This window comes from Protopterus annectens, chromosome 14.part0, assembly GCF_019279795.1.
Source record: "Protopterus annectens isolate FY-2018-M chromosome 14.part0, PAN1.0, whole genome shotgun sequence".
In the NCBI taxonomy this organism is placed as follows: Eukaryota; Metazoa; Chordata; order Ceratodontiformes; family Protopteridae; genus Protopterus; species Protopterus annectens.
The window spans coordinates 390,427,623-390,454,033 of NC_056748.1; the positions used below are offsets into that span (position 1 = coordinate 390,427,623).

The 26,411-nt window shown below is 45.2% G+C and overlaps 1 protein-coding gene across 1 annotated transcript in view; it reads right to left on the reverse strand.

Moving 5' to 3' along the window:
- Nucleotides 1–26,411, reverse strand: part of HELLS (helicase, lymphoid specific) — a gene marked incomplete in the record, with an annotated part of 1,428,613 nt that overhangs the window by 601,841 nt on the left and 800,361 nt on the right. Inside the window, 1 exon segment of the mRNA XM_044056152.1 lies at nt 13,328–13,466. Within this exon segment, the coding sequence (XP_043912087.1) occupies nt 13,328–13,466 (139 nt within the window).

The following is a 26,411-nucleotide window of genomic DNA, read 5'->3' on the forward strand; positions in this document are numbered from 1 at the left end:
CTAAGGAAGGGATGGTGTAGCTAAAATGCCCTGCAGGACTGCCGAAACAAAGCCTGCTCGGGATCTGGAGTATAAAGGCAGGTTGTAGTGCTTGGTAAATGTATGCACGGAGCTCCATGTAGCAGCCTCTAGAATGTCCTTTGTAGCCACTCCTCTTAGAAAAGCTGTGGATGTGGCTATAGCTCTGGTGGAGTGTGGCCTAATATTGGCTGGCACACCTTTTCCATGAAAAGAATAGCAGAATCTGATGCAGTGTCCAATCCATTTTGAAATTGTTTGTTTGAAGATTGCTTTTCCTTGTACTCCAGCAGCATAGGCTACAAGCAGTTGGTCAGACTTTCTGGTGGCCTTAGTTCTGTCCAAGTAGTAGCAAAGTTGCCTGTGTATGTCCAAAGTGTGCAGCAGTTTTTCCCCCCTGTTTTGAGGATTGGGGAAGAAAGTAGACAGGTGAATGGCTTGATTTAGAGACACCCTGGAAATTACTTTTGGCATGAATGAAGGATTGGTTCTTAGAAAGACTCTGTCCTGATGAAAAATGAGAAAAGGAGGTACTGCCATGAGTGCCTGTATCTCTGAGACTCTTCTTGCTGATGTCACTGCCAATAGGAAAACCGTTTTCCATGAGAGAAATTGCATTTCTGAAGTTGCTGCTGGTTCGAAGGGAGGAAGAGTTAATTTTACTAACACAAAATTGAGGTCCCATGCAGGTACTGGCGGTTTCCTGGGAGGTTTGATATTCTTTATCCCTCTTAGGAATTGTCTTAGCAAAGGATGTGAAAACACAGGTGGATCACAATTGTAGTTTGCTGAGATTGCTGAGGCGTGAATCTTTATGGAAGAATATGAGAGACCAGTATGAAACATTTCTGTCAAGTATTCCAATATCTGAGGTATACTCAATACTGTTGTATCCTGACCCCTGTTGGCATTCCAGATGATGAATCTCTTCCACTTGGCTGAATAGGTTTTTCTGGTGGAAGGTCTGCGTGCTTCCAGTAAGATCTCTTGAACTGTTTTGGAAAGAGAGATATCTGAAGGAGTTATGGTAACCTCCAGGCTGTCAGATGCAATGTTTTCAGGTTTTGATGAACAGTCCTGTAATTGTGTTGTGTTAGAAGCAGAGGCCATAGGGGCAGAGGTCATGGTTTGGTCCGAGTTATGCTCAACAGCAATGGGTACCAGTGCTGCCTTGGCCAGTCTGGAGCTATCAAAATGCCTGCTGGTTGTTCTGCTTTGATCTTCAGTATCACCTTGGTCAGCAGTGGCAGAAGAGGGAATGCATAAATTGTTAGGGAATTCCAGCTGAAGGAGAGAGCATCCGTTTTCCAGGCTAGAGGATGGTGGGTCCTTGTACAGAACTTTTCCAGGTGATGATTCATGTGAGAAGCAAAGAGATCTATGTCCGGTCTTCCCCATGTCCCTGTTATTTGTGAGAAAATGTGAGGATGCAGCATCCATTCGTGTGGATCCAAGAAGTTTCTGCTCAGCTTGTCCGCCAGTGCATTGTCCTTGCCTGGGACAAACTGGGATTGCAAATGTATCTTCAGACTCAGGGATTTTTCCCAGAGAATCATTGTTAGTCTGCAGAGGGGATAAGAATGAGTGCCTCCCTGCTTGTTTATATACCACATAACAGTGGTGTTGTCTTGTCCTTATTAGCAAATGTCCTTGTTGAAGTGATTTTTCGAAAGTCTCGATCGCATGTATCACTGCCAGCATCTCTTTTTGGTTTATGTGCAGATGTCTTTCCCTTGGTGTCCATTGACCTTGAATGCATCTGCCCTCCATGTGCGCCCCCCATCCATGATCTGAGGCGTCTGTTGTAATCACTTGACCTGTTTGAGGTTTGTTGAAAGACATGCCTTTGTTTAACTGACTTGCTTGAGCCCACCACAAAAATTCTCTTTGCAGACATGGAATGAGTGGGATTACGTCCTCTAGGCTTTGGCTGTGTTGGGACCATAAGCTTTTTAAGTACCATTGCAGCTTTCTCATATGAAGTCTTGCCAAAGGTATCAGAAGAATGCAAGATGCCATGAACCCCAGGGCCTGCAGGATTTTCCTTGCAGTCAGCTGGGAGAGCTTGGCTAGGCCATTGAAGTACTCTGGTAACTGCTGTTGTTTTTCATCTGTGAGATAGGCCATTTGTGTTTTTGTGTCCAGTTTGGCTCCTAGGAAAGTAATCTGTTGGGATGGCAGTAGTCTTGATTTTTGAATGTTGACTGTGTATCCCAAGGCCTGTAGTAGTTGAATGACATAGTCCAAGTTTGCTATCAAGGTTTGTTTGTTGTCTGCTTGTATGAGGCAGTCGTCCAGGTAGGGGTATATTTGAATCCCCTGGAGTATGCAGTGTGCCACTACTGATGCCAGGCATTTCGTGAACACTCTGGGCGCAGTAGATAAGCCAAACGGCAATGCTGAGAATTGATAATGCTCTGTCCCTGCAAGAAATCTGAGGTATCTTCTGCAGCTTTGTCTGATTGGGACATGCAGGTATGCCTCCTTGAGGTCCAGAGTGACCAGCCAAGACCCCTTGCCCAGCATGGGAAGGAGTTGCTGTAACGTCAGCATTTTGAACTTTGGCACAATGAGAAAAGTATTTAGAGTAGACAAGTCCAGTATGGGCCTCCATTTGTTTTCTTTTCTTGGAACAAGGAACAGTCTTGAGTAAAACCCCTGGCCTTGTTCCTGAGGAGGGACCTTTTCTATTGCTTTTAAATTTAACAGCATTGAAACTTGGATGAGTGCCTCTGCCCTTTGATGATGTGGCAGGTTCGGCATGCCTTGTCTTATTGGTAAAGTATGGAAGTAGAATCTGTAACCTTTGTCTATTAAATCCAAAATCCAGTTGTCTTTGGTTAAGATATGCCAGTTTTTTGAGAATAAGGATAATTTTCTGCCCAAAGGTGCTTCTCTTTGAGCCTCTGTAGGCGGTATGAAAGTCAAGTCATTGTGATTGTCCTTGTGGTGCAGCTGGACTGCCTGCGCCACTTCTTTGATTTGGTGGTTGCCATTGGCGGCCCCTGTAGGAGCCTCGGTATTGCCCTCTACCTCGGGCACGCCTGTTTTTTCCCCTTTGAAACTTGTCAGTGTCTGGAAAGGACCAATTCTTTGAAGGCCAATTCCTGCTGAATCTGGGTGGCTGAACCTGGAGGAAATCTTTGACTGTCTGAACTGATTTAGCTTTTTCCTCAATGGACTTCAACACATCTTGTGCATTAGCACCAAAAAGCTTCTGTTTTTCCAGAGGTGCATCAAGTAACTTTACTTTAACATGTTCAGGCAATGGCTGTTCTTTTAACCAAGCATGTCTACGTATAACAGCCCCAGTCATAGCTGCCCTACATGAAGCCTCCAATGCATCATAACCACACTGAAGAAAATGATTGCTAACCTGCTGAGTGTTATGTACTAGATCCTGCAATGTATTTCTATCAATAGGCTCAGGAGAGGCTAGCTTTTTCTGTAAATCATCCAGTAAAAAATCCTGGTACTGAAACATATGAAAAAGGCAATTAAGTAACCTCATGGCCAGGGTGGTAGAGGTATAAACTTTTTTACCCCATCTCTCCAGGGACCTAGCTTCCCTATCCGCTGGCAGTGGATTCTTGGCAGTGGAAGTAGCCACTCCCTTGGGACCCTGTGAAATAGTTTCTAGATCCACAGAGTGGGCCTTAAAAAGATGTTTGTGAGTGTCAGGGACCCTATAATATCTGTCTGGCTTGACAGGAGCTGGAGGGAGGGAATCAGGGTTAGCACTGGAGTCAGAGAAAACATCATCCAGGACATCCATAACTGGAGGGATAGCTAAGGGTCTGTGCTGGGGTAGCTTGAGGAAGGTACGTAATCTTTTCCTGGAATCAGAAAATTCCTGACCCTGCCATTTAAAATGCTCCCTCATAGAGTGTAGGACTTCACCGAACGAAAAATCCTCAGGAGGAGAGGCAGAGGGAATTGATTCCTCAGCATCAGAGTCCTCATAGGCCTGGAAGGATTCTTCTTGTGTATCTGAAGGCTCAGAATCCCCAGAGGCTTCGTCTGAAGAGAGGTTGTCAGCCTGCTCAGTTCTGGGCCTTTTCTCTGCAAGCGGCTGAGAACCTCTGTCTGGATGAGGCTGAGACCCCCTGATAAGAGAAATAAGATCTGCAGCAAGAGACATGATCTATTTATCAGAAGAAGGGGCCTGGGCAGTAGGTTTAGGATGGGCCTTGGCCTGGCTGGCGGCCTTAGCACGTGCAAAGGCCTTGATGGACATGGATACAGGAGGCTTAGCTGCCCCACGTGCAGGAGTAACCTTGTCCACGGGAATGGTGTTGGGTAAATCCAGAACTTCGGTATCTGGAGGAAAATCAACAACCGGCACCGGAGTAGGTTCAGAGGCCGAAGGACATGTTAACGCTGTGTCGTCGGCCTGGAGCGGTTGAATTACCGCCTCCGAAGGGGCCGAGGCACTCGCGGAGGGCTTAGGAGGTGTATCGGTGGAGGACGCAGGCTGAGGATGTCGGTCCCGGTCCTTTCGTTTTTTGGAAGGTTGGGTTGTCGGTTGTTCCGACGGCATGATATATGCAAAGGATTCGCCGAAAAAGTCTTCGGCAAACTCTGCCCGGCGCCTGAGAGTGCGCTGGTTAAAGCAGGCACAGGCAGCACAGGCCGAGACGTCGTGGTCTGGGCCCAGGCAAGGAAGGCAATAAGAATGGAAGTCCTTATGAGGTATTTGTTTACCACAAGACAAACAATTATTAACTTTCTCAATTTGTTCTGACATCGGCTGAGGCAAGAAAAAATGTTCCCCAACAGGGTACTTAGCTTTTAGATGACTTCGGTACTGAAAACACAGGAGATGACCGACCGGCACTTGCGAACTGCTTCTGCTTCGGGCACTGCGCGGCAAGAAAGACTGAAGAAGATGGCGTCAGCCGATGCCTTTATACTCCGGCCGTTCTGACGTCAGAGAGGAGGCGACAACAGCCGACACCGGACCCAGACTTTGGAATCCGGCCGACCGAGGGCTGCCTGAGGCAGGACAACCCATATGTTATGACTGCAGTTGCATTCTTGAAGGACATCTGACCCCTACGGCAGACAGGGTCTTTCCTTCTTGCTCACACCTAGTGAGCGTCTCCTTCACTTTGGGCCCAAACAAGGAGGAGCCATCAAAAGGGGCATTAGTAAAGGAAGACTTAAAGGCTTCCGCAAAGGCGCATAGTACAGTTGTGTACACTTACATAAATGTAGATGTATGAGTGTGAGTGTCTTCACTGTTGCAGTCATCACTGCAGGGTTCTTCCTGCCGGCAGGCAGTCCTCGGTCGGCCAAAGTCTGGGTCCGGCGTCGGCTGTTCAGTCATGCTCCCTGACGTCAGAGTGCCAGGAGTACAAAGCTGCCAGCCGACGCCATGTTCTCCAGTTTTTCTTGCCCCAGATGTCAGGGGCCGAAAAATAAAGGCCAATAGTAAAAACCAAAAAATAACATACCACAAACAAACCCCATAGCCTGTAGCAAATACACCTCAGAAGAAAGGTGAAGTAGGTAAGCACACTAGTGAAAGTATAAGAGGGGACAGGAGGGAGGGTAACCCAGACTGCAACAGTGAAGGCACTCGAACATCTACATTTATGGTAAGTGTACACAACTGCACTATGTTCATCGCGTTTCACTGTTGCAGTCATCACTGTAGGGTTGAATCCCAAAGCTGACATTAAGGGGTGGTGGTTATAGAGAAGAAGGAGCGGCTAGAAGGCCCTGCAAGACTGCAGAAGCAAAGCCTGCCCTAGACTTAGAGTAAAGAGGGAGATTATAGTGCTTAGAGAAAGTATGCACTGAACTCCAAGTTGCAGCTTCCAAAATATCTTTGGTAGGTACTCCCCTGAGAAAGGCAGCTGATACAGCAACAGCTCTGGTAGAGTGAGTTCTAATATTTCCTGTGATTTGCTTTCCATGATGAGAGTAACAGAATCTGATTCCATGCGCAATCCATTTAGAAATGGTCTGTTTTGAAATGGCTTTGCCTTGGGAGTTTGTTGCATAAGAAACAAACAGTTGCTCTGTTTTCCTGATATCCTTGGTTCTGTCCAGGTAAAAACGAAGTGGTCTGTGTACATCCAAGGAATGCAAGATCCTTTCCCCCTTATTTTGTGGATTAGTGAAAAAAGTTGGCAGGTGAATGGTTTGATTTAAAGCCACTTTGGAAACCACTTTAGGCATGAAAGTAGGATTAGTCCTTAAAGGCACCCTATCTTGGTGAAAAATATGGTAAGGTTCCACAGCCATGAGTGCTTGTAACTCCGAGACTCTCCTGGCTGAAGTCAAAGCCAGTAGGATAGCTGTCTTCCATGATAAATACTTAATATCAGTTGTGGCAGCAGGCTTAAAAGGAGGCAGAGTGAGTTTTTCCAGAACATAGTTGAGGTCCCAGGCAGGTATGGGTGGTGTCCTAGAGGGCCTTAAATTCTTTGCTCCTCTTAGATATTGTTTCAGAAGTGGATGTGAAAAGAGTGGAGGGTCTGTATTGTAATGTGCAGAGATAGCCGAGGCATGAATTTTTATGGAGGAGAAGGATAAACCCTTATGTAGCATATGTCTGTTAGGTAAAGCAAAATCAGAGGGATATTAGGAATGAGAGGATCCGAATCCTGAGCATGCATCCAGGTGGAAAATCTCTTCCATTTGCCTGCATAAGATTTTCTAGTGTTAGGCCGTCTGGCTTCTAAGATAACATCCATGACCTTTTTGGGAAGGGGAGAATTAATCAGATCCTGAACTCGCCAGGCTGCCAGGCTGAGAGTTTTGACATGAGAGTGCAGAACCTGGCCCTGGTGTTGGACAATAGATTGGGAATCTGAGGCAAAATCCAAGGTGGTTCCTGAGATAGATTCTTCAGTGTTGAGTACCAGAACTGACGAGGCCAATTTGGGGCCAGTAGAATCATCATCTTGGGCTTGTCCTGTTTGATCTTTAATAACACCCGTGGTAGAAGAGGTAGTGGTGGAAAGGCATACCCCTTGACGTTTTTCCAACTGAATGATAATGCATCCACTTTCCATGCTAGCCTGTGAAAAGTCCTTGTGCAAAACATCTAACTGGTGGTTGAGGGGGGATGCAAAAAGATCCATGTCCGGGCAGCCCCAGGCTTCTGTAATCGTCTTGAATATGTGGGTGTCTAGCATCCATTTGTGTGGGTCTGACAGGTTCCTGCTCAGGCTGTCTGCCAAAGTATTTTGTTTCCCTGGCAGGAACTGAGCTTGTAGATCCACTTTGCAAGCTAGTGCTGTGTTCCATAGAGTCATGGCTAGTCTGCAAAGGGGGTAGGAATGTGAGCCCCCCTGCTTGTTTATGTACCACATAACTGTGGTGTTGTCTGTTCGTATCAGTAGTTGTAGAAGATCCCTGAAAGCCAAGAAGGCATTCTGAACAGCTAACATCTCTTTTAAATTGATATGTAGGTGCTTCTGATCCTCTGTCCAAAAACCTTGCAGACCCTTTCCCTGCAAGTGGACTCCCCATGCGTAATCCGAGGCGTCCGTGGTTAACACTTGGCTGACTGAAGGCTTTGCCTTTGTTGTGAAGACATGCCATGGACCACCAATGGAATTCCTTTTGTAGGCAAGGCAAGACAGCAATCTGTGTGTCTAGACTGTGGCAATGCTGGGACCATACACTTTTTAGGTACCATTGTATTTTTCTCATATGAAGTCTTGCATTTGGTATGAGAAGGATGCAGGAGGCCATGTAACCCAAAGCCTGCAGGAATTTCCTTGCAGTTAGTTGAGTTATAGAAGCCAAGGTTTTGAAAGTGGAAGCCAACTGTAGTTGTTTTTCGGATGTCAGGAATGCCATCTGGGTTGTTGTGTTTAAGAGAGCACCCAGAAAAGTTATCTGTTGTGTGGGGGTCAAATTTGACTTTTTTATGTTTACAATGAATCCCAGGTACTTGAGAAGATTTTGAACAAATAGCAGGTGCTGGAGTAAAACATCCTTGCTGTCTGCTTGAATAAGGCAGTCGTCCAGATAAGGGTAAATTTGAATACCTTTGAGTCTGCAATAAGCTACTACTGGTGCCAGGCACTTGGTGAAGACCCTGGGCGCAGTAGACAAGCCAAAGGGCAGCGCAGAGAATTGATAATGTTTCGAGACGGCCTTGAACCAGAGGTATTTTCTGCACTCCTATCTGATAGGGATGTGAAGGTAAGCCTCCTTTAAATCCAATGTGACCATCCATGCATTTTTGCTCAACATTGGCAGGAGCTGCTGCAGAGTAGGCATTTTGAACTTTGGTATCTCCAGAAAAGTATTTAAGACTGACAGATCCAGGATGGGTCTCCATGAGTTTTGCTTTCTGGGAACTAGAAAGAGCCTTGAGTAAAAGCCCTGCCCCATCTCTGATTGTGGAACCAGTTCTATGGCCCTCACAGCCATGAGGGATCCCACCTGGTTTAATGCCTCGGACCATTGGTGTTTTGGTAGGTCTGGCCATCCGTTTGGTCGTGGCAAGGTATGAAAGTGGAATTTGTAACCTCTTGAAACTACATCCAGAACCCACTTGTCTTGGGTTATGTAAGTCCAATTTAGTTGAAAAAGAGAGAGTTTTCCTCCTAGAGGGGCATCCAGGAGAGAAGTTCCTGGAGCCATGCAAGGGGAGTCATTGAGCCTGTTTTCTAAATGATTGAGGTCTGTCCTCTCCACCCCTGGGGGTGGAAGCACTCCATTGTCTAGGTCTGTAAGAGGCCTGTGTTTGAGGCCTCCCTCTGGTGCACCTATATCTACCAGAGACCTGTCTGAGCTGGGAAAAGACCAATTTTTTGTTGGCCAATTTCTGCTAAATCTAGGGGTCTGAACTTGTAAGAAATCCTTAACCGTTTGCATGGATTTTGCCTTATCCTCCATTTTCTTTATCACCTCTTCAGCCTTAGGCCCAAACAAAACATTATGCTGAACAGGAGCATCCAGTAACTTTGCTTTCACTTGATCAGGTAAGTTTTGTTCCTTTAACCAAGCATGTCTTCTGACGACTGTGCCAGAGGCAGCCGCCCTGCAAGAAGCCTCCAAGGCATCAAAACCATAGTGTAAACCATGCTTCCCCACTTGTTCAGTAGCATGCATCAAATCATGTCATTCCTTATTATCTGCACATGCAGAAATGGTGCCTATCTTTTGTTTCATAACAGACAGTAGAAATTGCTGATATTTTAGCATATGAAATTGGCAATTTAAAGCCCTAATCGATAAAGTACCAGAAGTATACACTTTTTTTGCCCCACCTCTCCAAAGCTCTGGAATCCTTATCTGTCGGAATAGGATTTTTAGCAGAGGCAGCCTTAACCCCCTTAGGACCCTGAGAAATGGTTTCTGGATCAGCAGTAGGATTTTTGTAAAGGAACTGGTGGGAGTCAGGGACCCTGTAATATCTGTCGGGCTTAGCAGGAGCCGGAGGAAAGGAGTCAGGAGTTAAATTAGCCTCTGAAAAAAGCATCATCCACAATATCCAAAATAGGAGGAATAGCCAGGGGCCTATGTTGGGGAAGAAGAAGGAAATCCCCAAGCCTTCTCTAAGATTCCGAGTACTCCTGTCCCTCCCAGTGAAAGTGTTCCCTCATGTCATGTAAAGTTTCCCCAAAAGAAAAATCCTCAGGGGGAGAAGCTGATGGAATAGATTCCTCAGCATCAGAATCCTCATAAGGAGGGAAAGAATATTCCTGTTCACAAGAAGACACTGAAGAAATAGATGCCTGATCAGAAGAATCATAGTCCAACTCTTGCCTTGGCCTTTTGTCTGGAGGGGGGATGTGAACCCCTAATCATGGTTAGCAAGTCCTCCGCCATTTTAAGCAACTGTTTCTGTGATTTGGGTGCCGGATCAGAAGAGGCCTGGGCTGGTGTCTTAGATTTAGGAGGAGTCTTTGTCTTTGTCCTGGGTTTTGCCTTTATCAGAAACTGTGTAGGCCTGAAAACCCCCTCGGAAGCCGGTACCTGCACAGCGGCTCCGGACCCATCTGAGGGAGCATTGTCCGAAGGTCCTGCAGCCGGAGTGCTCAAAGGCCTAGTTGGCTCCTCGTGGGAGTCCGTTTCGGCTATTGGTTCTGAAATGGCTGACGACAGGGGCTGCGAAAGCGCCTCACTGACGACGGTCGAACCTGATGCTGGCTCTTGTTGTGTAACGTCGGCTGATTTGGACCTCGGAGGCCTGTCCTTATCCTTGCATCGTTTGTGAACTCCAGTAGTCGGAAGTGTCTCAGACGACATTTTATAATTAAATCGCCTACCAAAGTAGTGAAAAGCAAAATCGTACCTCCGCTTAATCGTACATTGGTTAAATCTAGCACAAAACTGACAACTAGCTACGTCGTGGCCAGGGCCTAAACAAGGAATACAGTAAGAATGGAAATCCTTATGAGGTATTTGCTTCCCACAAGAAATGCAATTGTTAACTTTTCCTGACATCGGACTGGAGCAAGAAAAAAGTTTCCTCAACGGGGTACTTAGCTTTCAGAAGAAGAAGTAAGTCTTCGGACAGAAGCATGAAAAAATATCAGGAGTCAGCCGACCGGCACTTGCGAACTGCATTCACCGCACGGCAAGAAAGACTGGAGATCATGGCGTCGGCTGGCAGCTTTGTACTCCTGGCACTCTGACGTCAGGGAGCATGATTGAACAGCCGACACCGGACCCAGACTTTGGGATTCTGACCGACCGAGGACTGCCTGTCGGCAGGAAGAACCCTGCAGTGATGACTGCAACAGTGAAACACGATGAACATCCAGGACTGTCTCCTCAGACCGATCACTGAAGCTGCAGCCCTACTCGATCCTTCGGCTGCATATGAAATGAGACGCATGGATGAGTTAACGATAGAGTTTAGGTTATTGAGCTGTGCTGTCACCTTGTCTGAGACAGCAGCATCTGTGGTACCCTGTAGAGTATCTCCCAATTCTTTGAGGAGATCTCTCTGAAGACGGGAAAAATGGGTGAGGTAGTTCAGCGATCGCATGGAAAAAGTCGTTGAACTAAAAATGCGCTTCCCATACCTGTCCATCATTCTAGAGTCTTTGTTAGGCGGATGAACAGAGGAAGATGCTTCAGACATTTCTTTCTTGGTGGCCCATCAACTGGGACTCAATTGGTGAGATATGCTTATCCTGGGGGCAGTGATGTGGTTATTTATTAGGCCTCCAACTGGTTCCATGGTGTTAGTCCCCCCCCTTGCCGAACTACTATTAACCATTAACTCAAAGGCGGAGTTACCCAGGAGGTGGAAGGGTTGAGCCTCAAAATGCTTCAACAGCAACAACTTGTTGTCCTCAATGGGGTGAAGTGACCCAGCCACCCCTCTTTAAGAATTTCCAGATGTTGAAAAACAAGACATCCTCAGAGAGGGACCGTGGGGACCCCTCTGACTTATCTCAGATCCCTCCTGTGGGGAAGGTGCCTCCTCTTGCACAATCTCTTCCTCGGGACTTCATCAGAGGGGGCATTTGGTGAAGCTTCTGAGGAGCAGGGTTAACCCTCTGGGGTTGACTGAGGCTTTGGGGCTCTACGCTTAGTGGGGACCGGTGATGCAGAAACAGAACGCAGACCTTTCGGGGAAAGAGAAGAGGAATCTGAAGATGTGAATGTCTTAACAGACAAAACCTTCCTCATGGCCTCGAAGGCACCGGAGCCCCGGGCCGAGGACTCCACCGGTTCCAAAGAACCAGGTATACTCCTCGGGCCCGGAATCACGGGCTCCAATCCAGGGGATAGAGCCAAACTAATCTGTGCCGAGGCACCGAGGGGAAGAGTTGGAACTGAAACTTCGGTTCGACCCCCCCCCCCCCGGAACTGAGGAGAGACTGTCGGCTCCGAGACCCCTCAATGGGTACCGAGGGTGTCGAGGTCAGTGGAGCCGAAAGCACTAACGAAGGCTTCGGCTCCGGGGGATCAACAATCATCAGATCCTCGACTCCCGTCTCCGAAGACTCGATGGGTCTCGAAGGAGGATCTATGGATGGAACAGGAAGGGTTTCAAGCTTTGAAACCAATTGGGATGAAACTGCAATTAGTTTGGACAAGGGTGTATTCTCCCATCAGCTTCTGCACTACTCGATCCACATCGGTGTCTGACAGTGGTCTGGAGGAACGGGTCGAAGGGGCCGAAGAGGTCACCGAGCGAAGGATCGATGAAGGTAGTACCTCTGACACCGGCTCCAAAACCTGGACCTCGCCTCGAAGCAGCAGTTCGTTGCCCGGCTCCAAGGTCTGTGGAGCCGGCGACCGAATCTTAACAGAGGTACTCGAAGACTTCGATGACTGGTCTGCCTTTTCCAATGCCTCTTGAAACTCCGGCTTCAGGAGACCCCTCTCAAAAAGTTTCCTGCGTCTTTCCTTCATCACTCTGCCACTAAATGAGTGGCAGATGGAGCAGTCCTCCTGAAGGTGGAGACGGCCTAGACAGTAGACGCAGGAAACGTGGTTGTCAGTTATGAACATTTTCTGTCCACTCTGGCAACGCTTAAATCCAGATTTGGCTTTTTCTGACATTTTTCCAATGCCTCTTGATCCTGCCTAGAAATTATAGTCTGCAATATTAATATGTGAAACACTATATGTCTATATATATCTATATATACAAAACTAACCTTACTAAACAGGTAAATATTTATCAACAAGGTTAAATGCTAAGAGAAAAAGTAATTTAAACAGAGAAAATCTGACAGAGCCCTGACAGAAGTTAGTGGCCTAAGGCCTAGGAGCAGCCGCTCCCACAAATTCTTAACACTAATCTAAACATTAATTTAACCTGACACACACACACACACACACACACACACACACACACACACACACACACACACACACACACACACACACAGTATACTGATAAGAAAAAAACTTATAATCCTTAACTTTTTAGAAATATATATAAAAATTTTTTATAGAAAAAGGATACCGGCCCGAGCTCTCACTCGACGATGAGACCTGTTGCAGCAGCAAACTAGATCTGAGGGTTAAGCAGGAGAGGATCATGAAATATGGACTGTGCCTAGAGCTTCTCTTAGACGCACAGCTTGGAATGTGGCCGACTCGGAGCTGAGGGATCGGCCCCGAACCAGTGTGTAAGAACAAACGGCGAGATCGAACAACTTCACGTTATATTGCAACAAGATAAACAGAAAATGAACACTACTGAAGAACACTCAGACAATGGAGTTTTGATATTGGGTAACAATCACCTTACTGTACACAGACAATATATGCCCACATAAAAACTTTGCTCTTTCACACAATGGAAAAATGGTCTTCATGCAAGCACTGCAGTCTTCCAAATAAATCAAACATGGATTCAAACCACTACCTTGAATTCCTGAGTAGCTGGATCCAAAGGATACTCAATAAGGTATGGGTGATTACAGCACTTTCTGAGGATCATCATTTCATTTCGAAGCTTCAAGTTAACTTCACAATTCATGGGAATTTCATCTTCAACAGGTCTGCTGCTCAACACAAAACAATACAAACAAATTATTGCAAAAGTAGCAACTGGAAAAAAAACAGATACATTCTCAAGCATTAGTGATCTGCAAAAGGACCCCCTCATCAATAGGTTTAAGATTTTGATCATCATTCCTTTCACTACAATTTGGCATATTTACCTCAAAACAACCACATCAGGGATATTCCTGCCCTATTCTGACACAAGGCAAACCAGCAGTCAGCCTAGCCTGTCAGCTCACTAGTCTCTCCCACATATCTCAGCAAACACTTCTACTTCTTTCGGCTTTTTCCCGGTTAGGGGTCGCCAGAGCGGATCACTTGTCCGCTCATGATTGGCAGTGGAATTTTACAGTGTCAAGTTGCCAGCCCGGCGCCCAATCTTCCACAGAAGACATGCACACACACCTAGGGTCAATTTAGAGTGTCCAATCCACCTACAGCATGTCTTTGGAATGTGGGAGGAAACCGCAGCACCTGGAGGAAACCCACATGACCACAGGGAGGACATGCAGACTCAGCACAGAAGGCACCCCAGCCGAGGATTGAACCAGAGAACCTCTTGCTGTGAGGTGGCAATGCTAACCGCTGCACCACCGCGACCGCCTACATATCTCCGCAAACACTTTCTCAAAATCAAGGAGATAACAAAAAAAAAAAAAAAAAAAAAAAAGATTTGAAACCAACCGTGTTTCAAGTGTAAATAAAAACATAACTCACCACACTTCAAGGGAAATCCAAAAGCAGCTGCTAGTCTGAGGGGCAGTTCAATACAGAATGATGACGGCAGGGTATGTGTGAGCCAGTAAAGAGGGACTATCCTTGTAGATCCCAACAAAAAGTACAGTTGTGTACCTACCATAAATGTAGATGTTCGAGTGTATTCACTGTTGCAGTCATTACACTTGGGTTATCCTGCTGGCAGGCGACCCACAGTCGGCCCGACTTCCAAAGTCTTGGTCCAGCGTCGGTTGCTGTCGCCTCTTCCCTGACATCAATGTGCCAGGGGTATAAAAGATGCAACAGACGCCATTTTCTTCAGTTTTTCTTGCCCCAGGTGTCAGGTGCCCCCAGATAGGAAGGCTGGAAAGACAAAATTATGCCAAAAAACAAGCATATATTACTATAAACATTTCCTTAATCTACAAGCAAATACCCCACATAGGTTGTATAGAATTGAGAAGTACAGAAAAGTCCCAGCAATGGAAAGGGGGATGGTGGGTGGGTAACTTGGACTGCAACAGTGAATACACTTGAACATCTACATTTATGGTAGGTACACAACTGTACTATGTTCATCGTGTTTCACTGTTGCAGTCATTACACTTGGGTAGAATCCCAAAGCTGAGGTTGGGCGGCTGGGTCTAAATTGTATTTGGAGAGGCTACCAGGCCCTGCAGAACTGCAGTGGCAAAGCCTGCTCTGGATTTAGAGTAGAGAGGTAAGTGGTAGTGCTTGGTGAAAGTGTGCACTGAGCTCCAGGTTGCAACTTCTAAAATGTCTTTGGTTGATACTCCTCTGAGAAAATCTGCTGAAGTGGTTGCTGCTCTGGTAGAATGTGGCCTAATGCCCTTAGGCACTGATTTGCCATGTTGTGCATAACAGAAGCGGATGCAGTGTCCTATCCATTTTGAAATTGTCTGCTTTGTAATAGGCTTTCCTTGTGATCCTGCAGCATAGGCTACAAACAGTTGCTCAGTCTTTTTGAAAGTGTTTGTTTTGTCCAAGTAGAAACGTAGCTGTGTATATCCAAAGCGTGCAGAAGTTTTTCCCCTTTATTCTGGGGATTTGGGTAGAAAGTTGGCAAATGAATGGTTTGGTTCAAGGCCACATTGGAGACCACTTTTGGCATGAATGTTGGGTTTGTCCTAAGAGAAACCCTGTCCTGATGAAAAATGATGAAAGGTTCCACAGCCATTAATGCCTGTAACTCTGACTCTTCTTGCTGAAGTTATTGCTAGGAGCACAGCAGTTTTCCATGATAAGAATTTTAGATTAGCTGTGCTGGCTGGTTCAAAAGGAGGCAGTGTGAGTTTTTCCAAAACTAAATTGAGATCCCAAGTTGGTACTGGTGCTCTCCTTGCGGGTCTTATATTTTTTGCCCCTCTGAGGTACTGTCGTAGTAGAGGATGTGAAAAAATAGGGGGTCCCGTATTGTAATGAGCTGAAATGGCAGAAGCATGGATTTTAACTGATGAGAAAGATAGGCCTTTGTCCAGCATCTCAGTTAGGCATTGTAAAATCTGAGGTATATTTGGGACCAGTGGTTCGAGCCCTTGTGCCTGGTTCCAAGCACAGAATCTCTTCCATTTTTCTGTGTAAGATTTCCTAGTGCTGGGCCTCCTGGCTTCTAAAATGACATCCATAACAGCTTTAGAGAGAGGTGCAGTCCGAGTGGCTACATTATCTGACATGCTGCCAGATTTAAGATTCTGAGTTGACTGTGCAAAATCTGATTGTCTTGTTGAGCCAGAAGATGAGGAATTTGAGGTAGAAGCCAAGCTGGACCTTGAGACAAGTTCTTTAGGATTGGGTACCAGTGCTGGCGTGGCCAGTCTGGAGCAATCAGGATAATTTTTAGCCTTTCTTGTCTGACTTTTAGGAGCACCTTGGTAATAAGAGGCATCGGAGGGAAGGCATGGACTGTCAGGCCTTTCCAGCTGAATGATAGAGCATCCACTTTCCATGCTTGAGAGTGATAAATTCTGTATTTGGTAATTGTGAGGGGAGGCAAATAGATCTGTGTCTGGGTGTCCCCATTTCCTTGTTATCATGCTGAACACTTGTGGATTTAGTTTCCATTCGTGAGGATCCATGAAATTTCTGCTTAGTTCGTCTGCCAGTGTATTTTTTGTTCCTGGCAGGAATTGTGCCTGCAGATGTACTTGATAGGTCAGTGCTGTGTTCCACAAAGTCATGGCTTGTCTGCATAGGGGGTAGGAATGTACGCCCCCTTGCTTGTTTATGTACCACATAACTGTGGTATTGTCCGTCTTTATTAAAAGTTGTCCTGGATGCAGAAGGTCCTTGAAGGCTGTCAGGGCATTCTGTACAGCTAGCATCTCTTTTTGATTGATGTGAAGATGCATTTGTTCCTTGGGCCACATGCCCTGAATACATTTTCCTGCCATATGTGCCCCCAGGCATAATCCGATGCATCCGTTGTTATTGTCTGCCTGGCTGTGGGTAAGGTGAAAGGCTGTCCCTTGTTGTGGTGACAGGCCTGGGACCACCACTGAAACTTCTGTTGTAGGCAAGGAATTAAAGTTATGATTGTCTCCAGGCTGTGACAATGCTGAGTCCAAACACTTTTTAGATACCATTGTAGTTTCCTCATATGCAGTTTTGCATATGGAATTAGTAGAATGCAAGATGCCATGTAGCCCAGGGCCTGCAGAAATTTTCTGTTGCCATCATTTGAAAGTAATGAGTCAGTTGCCTTTGTTTGTCTGGCGGGAGATAAGCCATCTGGGCAGTTGTATTTAAGCTTGCACCCAGGAATATTATCTCTTGAAAGGGCACTAGTTTTGATTTCTTTTTGTTTACTGTGTACCCTAGGCAAATTAGTAGTCTTTTTACAAATGCCAGACGCTTTAGAAGAATGTCCTTGCTCTCTGCTTGAATAGGGCAGTCGTCCAAGTTGGGATATATTTGGATTCCTTTTTGTCTGCAAAATGCAATTACTGGTGCCAGGCATTTTGCGAAGACCCTGGGCGCAGTAGATAAGCCAAAGGGCAGTGCAGAGAATTGGTAATGCATTGAGCATGCTATGAATCTGAGGTATCTTCTGCATGATTGTCTGACTGGGACATGCAGGTATGCCTCCTTGAGGTCCAAGAAAAGTACAGTTTTGTACCTACCATAAATGTAGATGTTCGAGTGTTCACCCTGCTGCAGTCATCACACTTGGGTTATCCTGTCGTCAGGCGGTCCCGCAGTCAGCCGGAATTCCAAAGTCTTGGTCCGGCGTCGGTTGCTGTCGCCTCATCCCTGACGTCAGTGCGCCAAGGGTATATATAATGCAACCAACGCCATTTTCTTCAGTTTTTCTTGCCCCAGATGTCAGGTGCCCCCAAAAAGGTGGTCAGAATTAGTACCAAATGGAGTGAACACTGCACAATCACAAAATCCCTTCAGCTATAAGCAAATATATCAGTAAAGCATAGCAGAGATTTAGCAAGTAGATCAGAGGGGATGGAGGGAGGGTAACCTGGACTGCAGCAGGGTGAACACTCGAACATCTACATTTATGGTAGGTACAAAACTGTACTATGTTCATCATGTTACCCTGCTGCAGTCATCACACTTGGGTTGAATCCCAAAGCTAAGGTAGGGGGGAGGTATCCATAGAGGGTTAGTGGAGGCAATAAGGCCCTGCAGAACTGCAGTGGCGAAGCCCGCCCTGGACTTAGAGTAAAGAGGTAAGTGATAGCGTTTGGTAAAGGTGTGTACTGAACTCCAAGTTGCAGCTTCTAAAATTTCCTTGGTTGGAACCCCCCTGAGAAAGGCTGTAGAGGTAGCTGTTGCCCTGGTAGAGTGGGATCTAATGGTAGCAGGAACTGGTTTCCCATGATGGGTATAGCAGAAACGTATGCAATGACCTATTCATTTAGAAATGGTTTGCTTAGATATAGCCTTCCCTTGAGAAGCTGTAGCATAGGATACAAAGAGCTGCTCAGTTTTTCTGAAAGCCTTAGTTTTGTCCAAGTAGTAACGAAGCTGCCTGTGAAAGTCCAAGGAATGCAGGAGTCTCTCACCTTTGTTCTGTGGATTGGGGAAGAAGGTGGGTAAGTGGATGGTTTGATTTAAAGCTACACTGGAAACCACCTTAGGCATAAAGGAAGGGTTAGTTCGTAGAGAAACTCTGTCTTGATGAAAAATGTGGAAAGGTTCCACTGTCATTAATGCCTGTAGTTGTCCCATGTTGGTGTAATTTGTCGAATAAGCCTTCCCCTGTGCTTGGGCCTCCTGGCTTCAGAATTACATCAGAACTTGTGAGCAAATGAGGTATTTGAAGCAATATCCATGGCATAGAAATTCCTGTTGTATGCAGGGAATGAGAGATATCATTGTGTCCAAGCTGTGGCTGTGTTGAGACCATACGCTTTTTAGGTAACACTGTAATTTCCTCATATGCAGCTTTGCAAATGGTATTATTAGTATGCAAGATGCCATCAAGCCCAAAGCCTGCAGAATTTTTCTTGCAGTTAATTGGGTCTTTGTTGCCATTGTCTTGAAATACTGAGTCAGTTGTAGTTGCTTGTCTGGCGTAAGATAAGCCTTCTGGGCCGTTGTATTCAAGCTGGCACCCAGGAATGTCATTTTTTGTGAGGGTACTAGTTTTGACTACTTTTCGTTTATTTTGACTTCTTTTCATTTACTGTGTACCCCAGACAGTTTAGTAGATGCTTTACAAAGGCCAGATGATGTAAGAGAATGTCTCTGCTTTCTGCTTGGATGAGGCAGTCGTCCAGGTATGGATATATTTCAATTCCTCTTTGTCTGCAGTATGCAATTAATGGTGCCAGGCATTTTGTGAAAACTCTGGGCGCAGTAGATAAGCCAAAGGGCAGTGCAGAGAATTGGTAATGGGTTGAACCTGCAATGAAACGGAGGTATCTTCTGCAACTTTGTCTGATAGGGACGTGCAGGTATGCCTCCTTGAGGGCCAATGTTACTAGCCATGCTTCCTTGCCCAACATGGGAAGTAGCTGCTGTAGTGTTAGCATCTTGAATTTGGGTACTTGTAAGTGTTTAGAACTGAAAGGTCCAGAATTGGTCTCCAAGCATTGTCCTTTCTGGGCACTAGAAAGAGTCTTGAGTAAAATCCTTGGCCTTGCTCTCGAGTAGGTACCAGCTGAATGGCTCTCATGTCCATGAGAGCTGTAATTTGCTTTTGTGCCTCTGCCCATTGATTTTGTGGCAGGTTTGGCATTCCTCTTTTCATTGGCAAGGTGTGAAAGTGGAATCTGTAGCCTCGTAAAATTATGTCTAGGACCCATTTGTCCTTTGTGACAATGTGCCAGTTGTCTACAAAAAGTGCAAGTTTTCCCCCCAAGGGGGCTGCCAAGAGAGTATTGCTTGGCCAGATGAGGTGCAAGTCATTGAGTTTGCCTTCTGGTGGATTGAGACCTGTCTTCTCCTCCCTTCTGTGTTGTAGTGCCCCATTGGCGAGATTTATACTGGGCTTGTGGCTGTCCTCTGCCCCTTGGGCGCCTGCATTTACCCCTCTGCGGTCTGTCAGTGGTTGGACAGGACCAATTTTTTGTTGGCCAGTTTCTGCTGAAGCGAGGGGGTTGTACTTGCAGGAAATCTTTGACTGTCTGCATAGATGTTGCCTTATCTTCCATTTTCTTTAAAACTTCTTCTGCTTTAACTCCAAAAAGAACATCCTGCTGTAAGGGAGCATCTAGTAGTTTTGCTTTAACATGATCAGGCAGAGTTTGTTCCTTTAACCAAGCATGCCTACGTATAACAGACCAAGTGACAGCTGCTCTGCAGGAGGCCTCCAAAGAATGAAACCCACATTGTAAGGTATTTTTATTTTTAATATATATCATTCTGATTTCATGACTTTTTACATTATAAGGTTTTTTGTATAATGTAGGATGTTTTCTACATTTTATAACATTTTTTGTTTATTAGTATGTACTTTTTAGTATTTAATAGCAGGTAATTTCCTATTTTTTAAGGTTTTGTACCTTTAAATTTTAAGTGATTACCTTTGTGGTAATTAACCTGTATTGAACAATCTAGTTCATTGTATAAAACCTGTTCTTATGGTACTATGAATTAATTCTGAGGAAGTTTGCACACTTAAGCAAATGAAAAGCGCTTTAATTAAACGTTCTTTGGATTATTTGCTGTTCATTTATTTGTTGCTGCTGGTACAGTTTATTTGAACACTTTGGTGTTTGAATAGCACGTTGGGTGCTTGACAGTCTGGCTTATCTCGTGTATTTTTTAGTGGTTTTTGTTCAAGTTTCTTCACATTGTAAGGTATGTTTGCCCACCTGCTCAGTGGCGTGCAACAGATCCTGTACTTCTTTCAATTCAGATTGTTGGGGGAGGGAGGTTAGTCTTTGCTTTAACCGAGAGATTAGAAATTGCTGATACTTAAGCATATGAAATTGACAATTCAGTGCCCTCATAGCTAGTGTGGCTGAGGTGTAAACCTTTTTCCCCACCTGTCTAGTGCTCTGGAATCCCTCTCAGAAGGTACTGGGTTTTTAGCCATAGAAGCCTTAGCCCCCTTGGGACCCTGGGAGATAGTCTCTGGGTCAGCTACTGGGCTTTTGTAAAGAAATTTGTGGGAATCAGGCACTCTGTAGTATCTGTCAGGCTTAGCCTGAGCAGGAGGTAGAGAGTCTGGGTTGAAACTGGATTCTAAATAGACATTATCCACAATTTCCAAAACTGGTGGGATGGCAAGTGGTCTGTGTTGGGGGAGTAAAAGAAACTCTCTGAGCCTATTCTTTGAATCAGAGTAGTCCTGACCTTCCCAGTGAAAATGTTCCCTCATGGTGTGTAAAGTTTCCGCAAAGGAGTAGTCTTCAGGAGGAGAAGCTGAGGGAATAGAGTCCTCAGCATCAGAATCTTCATAAGGAGAGAAGGAATAGTCTTGGTCCTCAGAGGAGTCTGAAGAAATGGACATTTGCTCAGAGGAAGCAGAATCTTCCTCTTGTCTAGGCCTTTTGTCAGGAGGGGGTTGTGAACCCCTGATTAAAGAAATCAAATCTTCAGCCATTTTGAGCATCTGTTTCTTAGGCATAGGGCCTTGAACAGGAGATTGAAGTGCAGTCCTTTGAGATTTAGGAGGAGTCTTCGACTTAGAAAACGCTTTAATGGTGAGAGTCATCGGTCTGAAAACACCTTCAGAAACCGATGGCGTTTCTGTAGCACCGACATCTTTAGAAACAAAGTCGTCGGAAGGACCTGAAGTAAAAGGCTGCGTCGACCTGGTACATTCCGTCAAAATTTCCGTAGCGGTCTCGGGTTCCAGATCTGTGGTAGTCAGGGGCTGCGTTGGAGCCTCAATGAGAACCGGAGACAGGATCAGCCGAGGCCTCGGAATCTGGCTTAGGCTTGGACTGTCTGTCCTTATCCCTGCGTTTTTTGTGCACGCCGGTAGTCGGTTGCTCCGACGGCATGGTGTAGTTAAATTTTCTACCAAAATAGTGTCGTGCGAAATCAAATCGTCTTTTAATAGTACACTTATTAAACCTAGCACAAAACCGACAAGAAGGGACGTCGTGGTCAGGGTCTAGGCAAGGTATGCAATAAGAATGAAAATCCTTATGAGGTATTTGCTTCCCACAAGAAATACAATTGTTAACTTTTTCTGACATCGGTCTGAGGCAAGAAAAGTTTCCCCAATGGGGTACTTAGCTTTATAGAAGACTTCGGTCTGAAATTCGAAAATCTCAGGAGTCGGCCGACCGGCACTTGCGAACTGCTTCGGGCACCGCGCGACAAGAAAGACTGAAGAAAATGGCGTCGGCTGCATTATATATACCCCTGGCGCACTGACGTCAAGGATGAGGCGACAGCAACCGACGCTGGACCAAGACTTTGGAATTCCGGCTGACTGCGGGACCGCCTGACGACAGGATAACCCAAGTGTGATGACTGCAGCAGGGTAACACGATGAACATCTAGTCAAGCCTTCTTGCCCAGCATGGGCAGAAGTTGCTGTAGTGTTAACATTTTGAATCTTGGAACATCCAGGAAAGTATTTAGGATTGACAGGTCCAGTATTGGTCTCCAGGCTTTGTCCTTTCTGAGTACTAAGAAAAGTCTTGAGTAAAATCCTTGTCCCTGTTCTTGCTGAGCAACTCTTTGAATAGCTTCCATGTTCATAAGAGCAGCAATCTGCTTTTGTGTCTCTGCCCATTGGTTTTGTGGCAGGTCTGGCATACCTTTTGATTTTGGAAGGGTGTGAAAGTGGAATATTCTGAGAGACCATATTCAGTACCCATTTGTCCTGGGTGATTATGTGCCAATTCTTTTGAGAAAAGTGCTAGTTTTCCCCCTAGGGGTGCTGCCAAAAGATAAGCGCTTGGCATCTGTAGAGGGAAATCATTGGGACTGTTTCCTATATGGCTGTGATTTGTCTTCTCCTTTGGGGGCTGATGCACCCCATTGTTTAGGTCTGTAGGAGCCTTGGGGCTGAGATCTGCCTCTTGGGTGTCTGATTCTGCCTCTTTGTGGTCTGTCTGACACTGGAAAGGACCAATTGTTTGAAGGCCAGTTTCTGCTAAATCTAGGTGGTTGAACCTGTAAGAAATATTTCACTGTCTGCATTGATTTTGCTTCATCCTCCATTTTCTTTAACACCTCTTCTGCCTTAACACCAAACAAAGTATCATGCTGTAGAGGGGCATCCAATAATTTTACTTTAACATGGTCAGGTAAACTTTGTTCTTTCAACCAAGCTTGCCTTCGAATAACAGAGCCTGTAACTGCGGCTCTACAAGAAGCCTCTAATGAATCAAAACCACATTGCAGAGTATGCTTTCCCACTTGTTCAACCGCATGCAATAAATCCTGCATTTCCTTACTGTCAGGACTTTCTGAATTTGAAACCATTTTCTGTTTTAAAAATGACATGAGGTACTGTTGATATTTAAGCATGTGAAACTGGCAATTTAAAGCCCTTACAGCTAAAGTAGCAGAAGTGTGTAAACTTTTTTCCCCATCTGTCCAGAGCTCTGGAATCCCTACTCGAGGGGACAGGATTTTTAGCAGTGGAAGCCTTAACCCCTTTAGGACCCTGTGAAATTGTTTCTGGGTCTGCAGCAGGGTTTTTATAAAGGAATTTATGAGAGTCAGGGATCCTGTAAATACCTGTCTGGCTTGACTGGTGCAGGGGGTAAGGAATCAGGAGACGGAGTGGATTCAGAGAAAACATCATCAACAATATCAAGCACAGGGGTGATTAGCCAGGGGCCTGTGCTGAGGCAATAAAAGGAAGTCTCTGAGCCTTTTCTTGGATTCTGAATAATCCTGGCTCTCCCAATGGAAATGCTCCCTCATGGTGTGCAGGGTTTCCCCAAAAGAATAGTCCTCAGGCGGAGAGGCTGAAGGTATAGACTCTTCAGCATCAGAGTCCTCATAGGGAGGGGAGAATATCCCTGATTAGAAGAGGAATCAGAGGAAATAGAAACCTGGTCGAGGAATCATAGTCAGTGTATTGCCTAGGCCTTTTGCCAGGAGGGGGATGGGAACCCCTGATTAAAGTAATTAGGTCTTCAGCCATTTTAAGCATCTGTTTCTTTGGCATGGATGACTGTTCAGGAAAATAATGTACTTGTTTCCTTGTCTTTAATGGTGTCTTTGACTTTGCCTTGGCTGCTGTAGTAGACTTTAAGGTAAGCTGTGAAGGTCTGAAAACACCCTCAGAAGCCGATGCCTGCTCAGCAGCTCTGGACCCATCTGAGGGAATAGTTTCCGTAGGCCCAATACCTTGAGTTTCCACAGGCCTCGGTGTCTCCACGTGGCTGTCGGTTGCGGCCTGGGGCTCTGAGGTAGCGGGTGTCAGGGGCTGCGAAAGTGCCTCACTGAGAACCGAGGCTTCGTCGGTTTTGGACCTCGGATGCCTGTCCTTTTCTTTGTATTTGTGTTTTTTATAAATTCCGGTCGTCGGTTGTTCTGACGGCATTATGTAATTAAATCTTCGGCCAAAATAATGTAAGGCAAAATCAAACCGACGTTTAATAGTGCGTTTATTGAATCTAGCACAAAACCGACAACTGGTAACATCGTGGTCAGGGCCTAGGCAAGGAACACAGTAAGAGTGAAAGTCCTTATGAGGTATTTGCTTCCCACAAGAAATACAATTATTAACTTTTACTGACATCGGTATGGAGCAAGAAAAAGTTTCCCCAACGGGGCACTTAGCTTTACTGAAGACTTCGGATCTGAAACTCAATTTTGAAAATCTCAGGAGTTGGCCGACCGACACTTGCGAACTGCTTTTGCTTCGGGCACTGCACAGCAAGAAAGACTGGAGAAAATGGCGTTGGTTGCATCTTTTATACCCCTGGTGCACTGACGTCAGGGAAGAGGCGAAAGCAACCAACGCCGGACCAAGACTTTGGAACTCGGGCCGACTGCGGGTCGCCTGCCAGCAGGATAACCCAAGTGTAATGACTGCAACAGTGAAACACGAACATCAAAAGATAAGTATACGTTATAGTCACCATCTGGGACCCTTTTATGTAGGCCTTCATATGGGAAGAATTCCAAGTATTAAAAGCTACCAGCTTGTCAAAAGCTAAAAAAACAGCCAACAGAAGAGGGAAAGACTCAGAAGACTAAACCCTGAAGTAATGAGGTAATTAAAGCAGATGGATTCCTGCAGTCACTGTCCAAGCAACAGTCCTTGGTGAAGATATGAAATGACAGTCAGGTGGCTGCAGAACAAATTTCTGTAACAGACATTTTATAACAAGCACTGGAAGCAGATATGCCTTTGGAGTGGCATACTGGAAGCAACCATGCCTTTAGATGAGTGTATTTAACAGCACCATTTTCCAGTAGGTGGCTAGCTGCTTGAAGGCAGAAGATAATGCAGTTTGTAATCAGTTGGGAAAGGGTTTGTTTGACAAATGCCAGCTTTCCCTTCTTTGAAGTGACGGCGATGGACATGTAAATCCATCTTCCTAAACCCATGCATTTGCTTCTGGTACAGCCTGAGCTGGTACTGCACATCCAGAATGTGTAAGGATCACTTTTTCCCAGTTTCTGCTCCTCAGTGAAAAATCAGGAAATCAACAGACTAGATGAAGGACAATGCTGATACTGCTTGCAGAAGTAAAAGTGTGCTGGCTCTAAGGAACACCAGATACCTAGAAAAGATCAGATAAGGCTCTGTACAGATCGTGATGTCATTTATGTGGTATTCCCAACAGATAAGGGTCTAATTTCTTATGCTATAACTTCCCGAATGTATAATAGTCAGGAATGAGTCACCACTCCATACATGTGCAGTATGAACATCACAACATGTCATACTACAACTGATGAAGTGCAATATTCTAAACCATCACAATGTGAAGTCATAGTCTTTGGAATACCTAGTAGTATAATATTGTCTAATGTCTTCCTGTCCAATTGTAGTAATTTACTGTGTTGCTAATATTTTAATTGTAACTGTATGTGCAGTAGTCTTACTGTCAAACTGTGTGTTATGTCTTGCACGGGGACCATATCAATGTAATTTTGTTCAGAGTGCACTGCTGTGTATATCTGACTGCAATAAAGTTTACTTTGACTTAACCAAAATCTCATGAGCAGAGATGATGGCCACCAAAGAAAGCCTTTTTCTAAGAGAAAGACTTCAAAAGCTGCTGTACCACTGGGTTCATAAAGGACTAGGGCAAGCCAAATATGAAGTTCACACCACAAGGTGAAGATGGGTGAAAGGAGAATGCAAACTGTAAATATTTTAGTGAATAATCTGCATATTTCAATAGGGTCCTTCTTCATTTATTATTCATGGCTGTTGCAATTTAACACATCTGCTTTCTTCTGTGTACACGGTTAATGTGTTGTTTTCTCAAAGGAAAACAATGTGAAGAGGTCCATCAAGCTGGTACAATTCAAACCTGGACTGATCTTTCAGTCTGCATAGTTTGGAAAAAAAGAAAAATCAGCCAAAGGCAATCTGAATGAAAGAGAACACTTACTTATACACAGAGTCACTGAATGTATTTTGGAATGCACCATGGAATGTACTTAACAGAAAGTTACATTCCCAATCTCTGATGTTATATATTTTTCAGTGTATTTGTTTGTGTTAATAAAAAGTCACACTTATTCAGACTGAAGTTGGTTCAAGTGCTTTTTGTGTGTAATTTGATATATACAATCTCTCATATTAGATTCACACTTACAAGGCTCAATTTAAAAACACACATCAGTACTCATTTCCAACAAGGACCTCT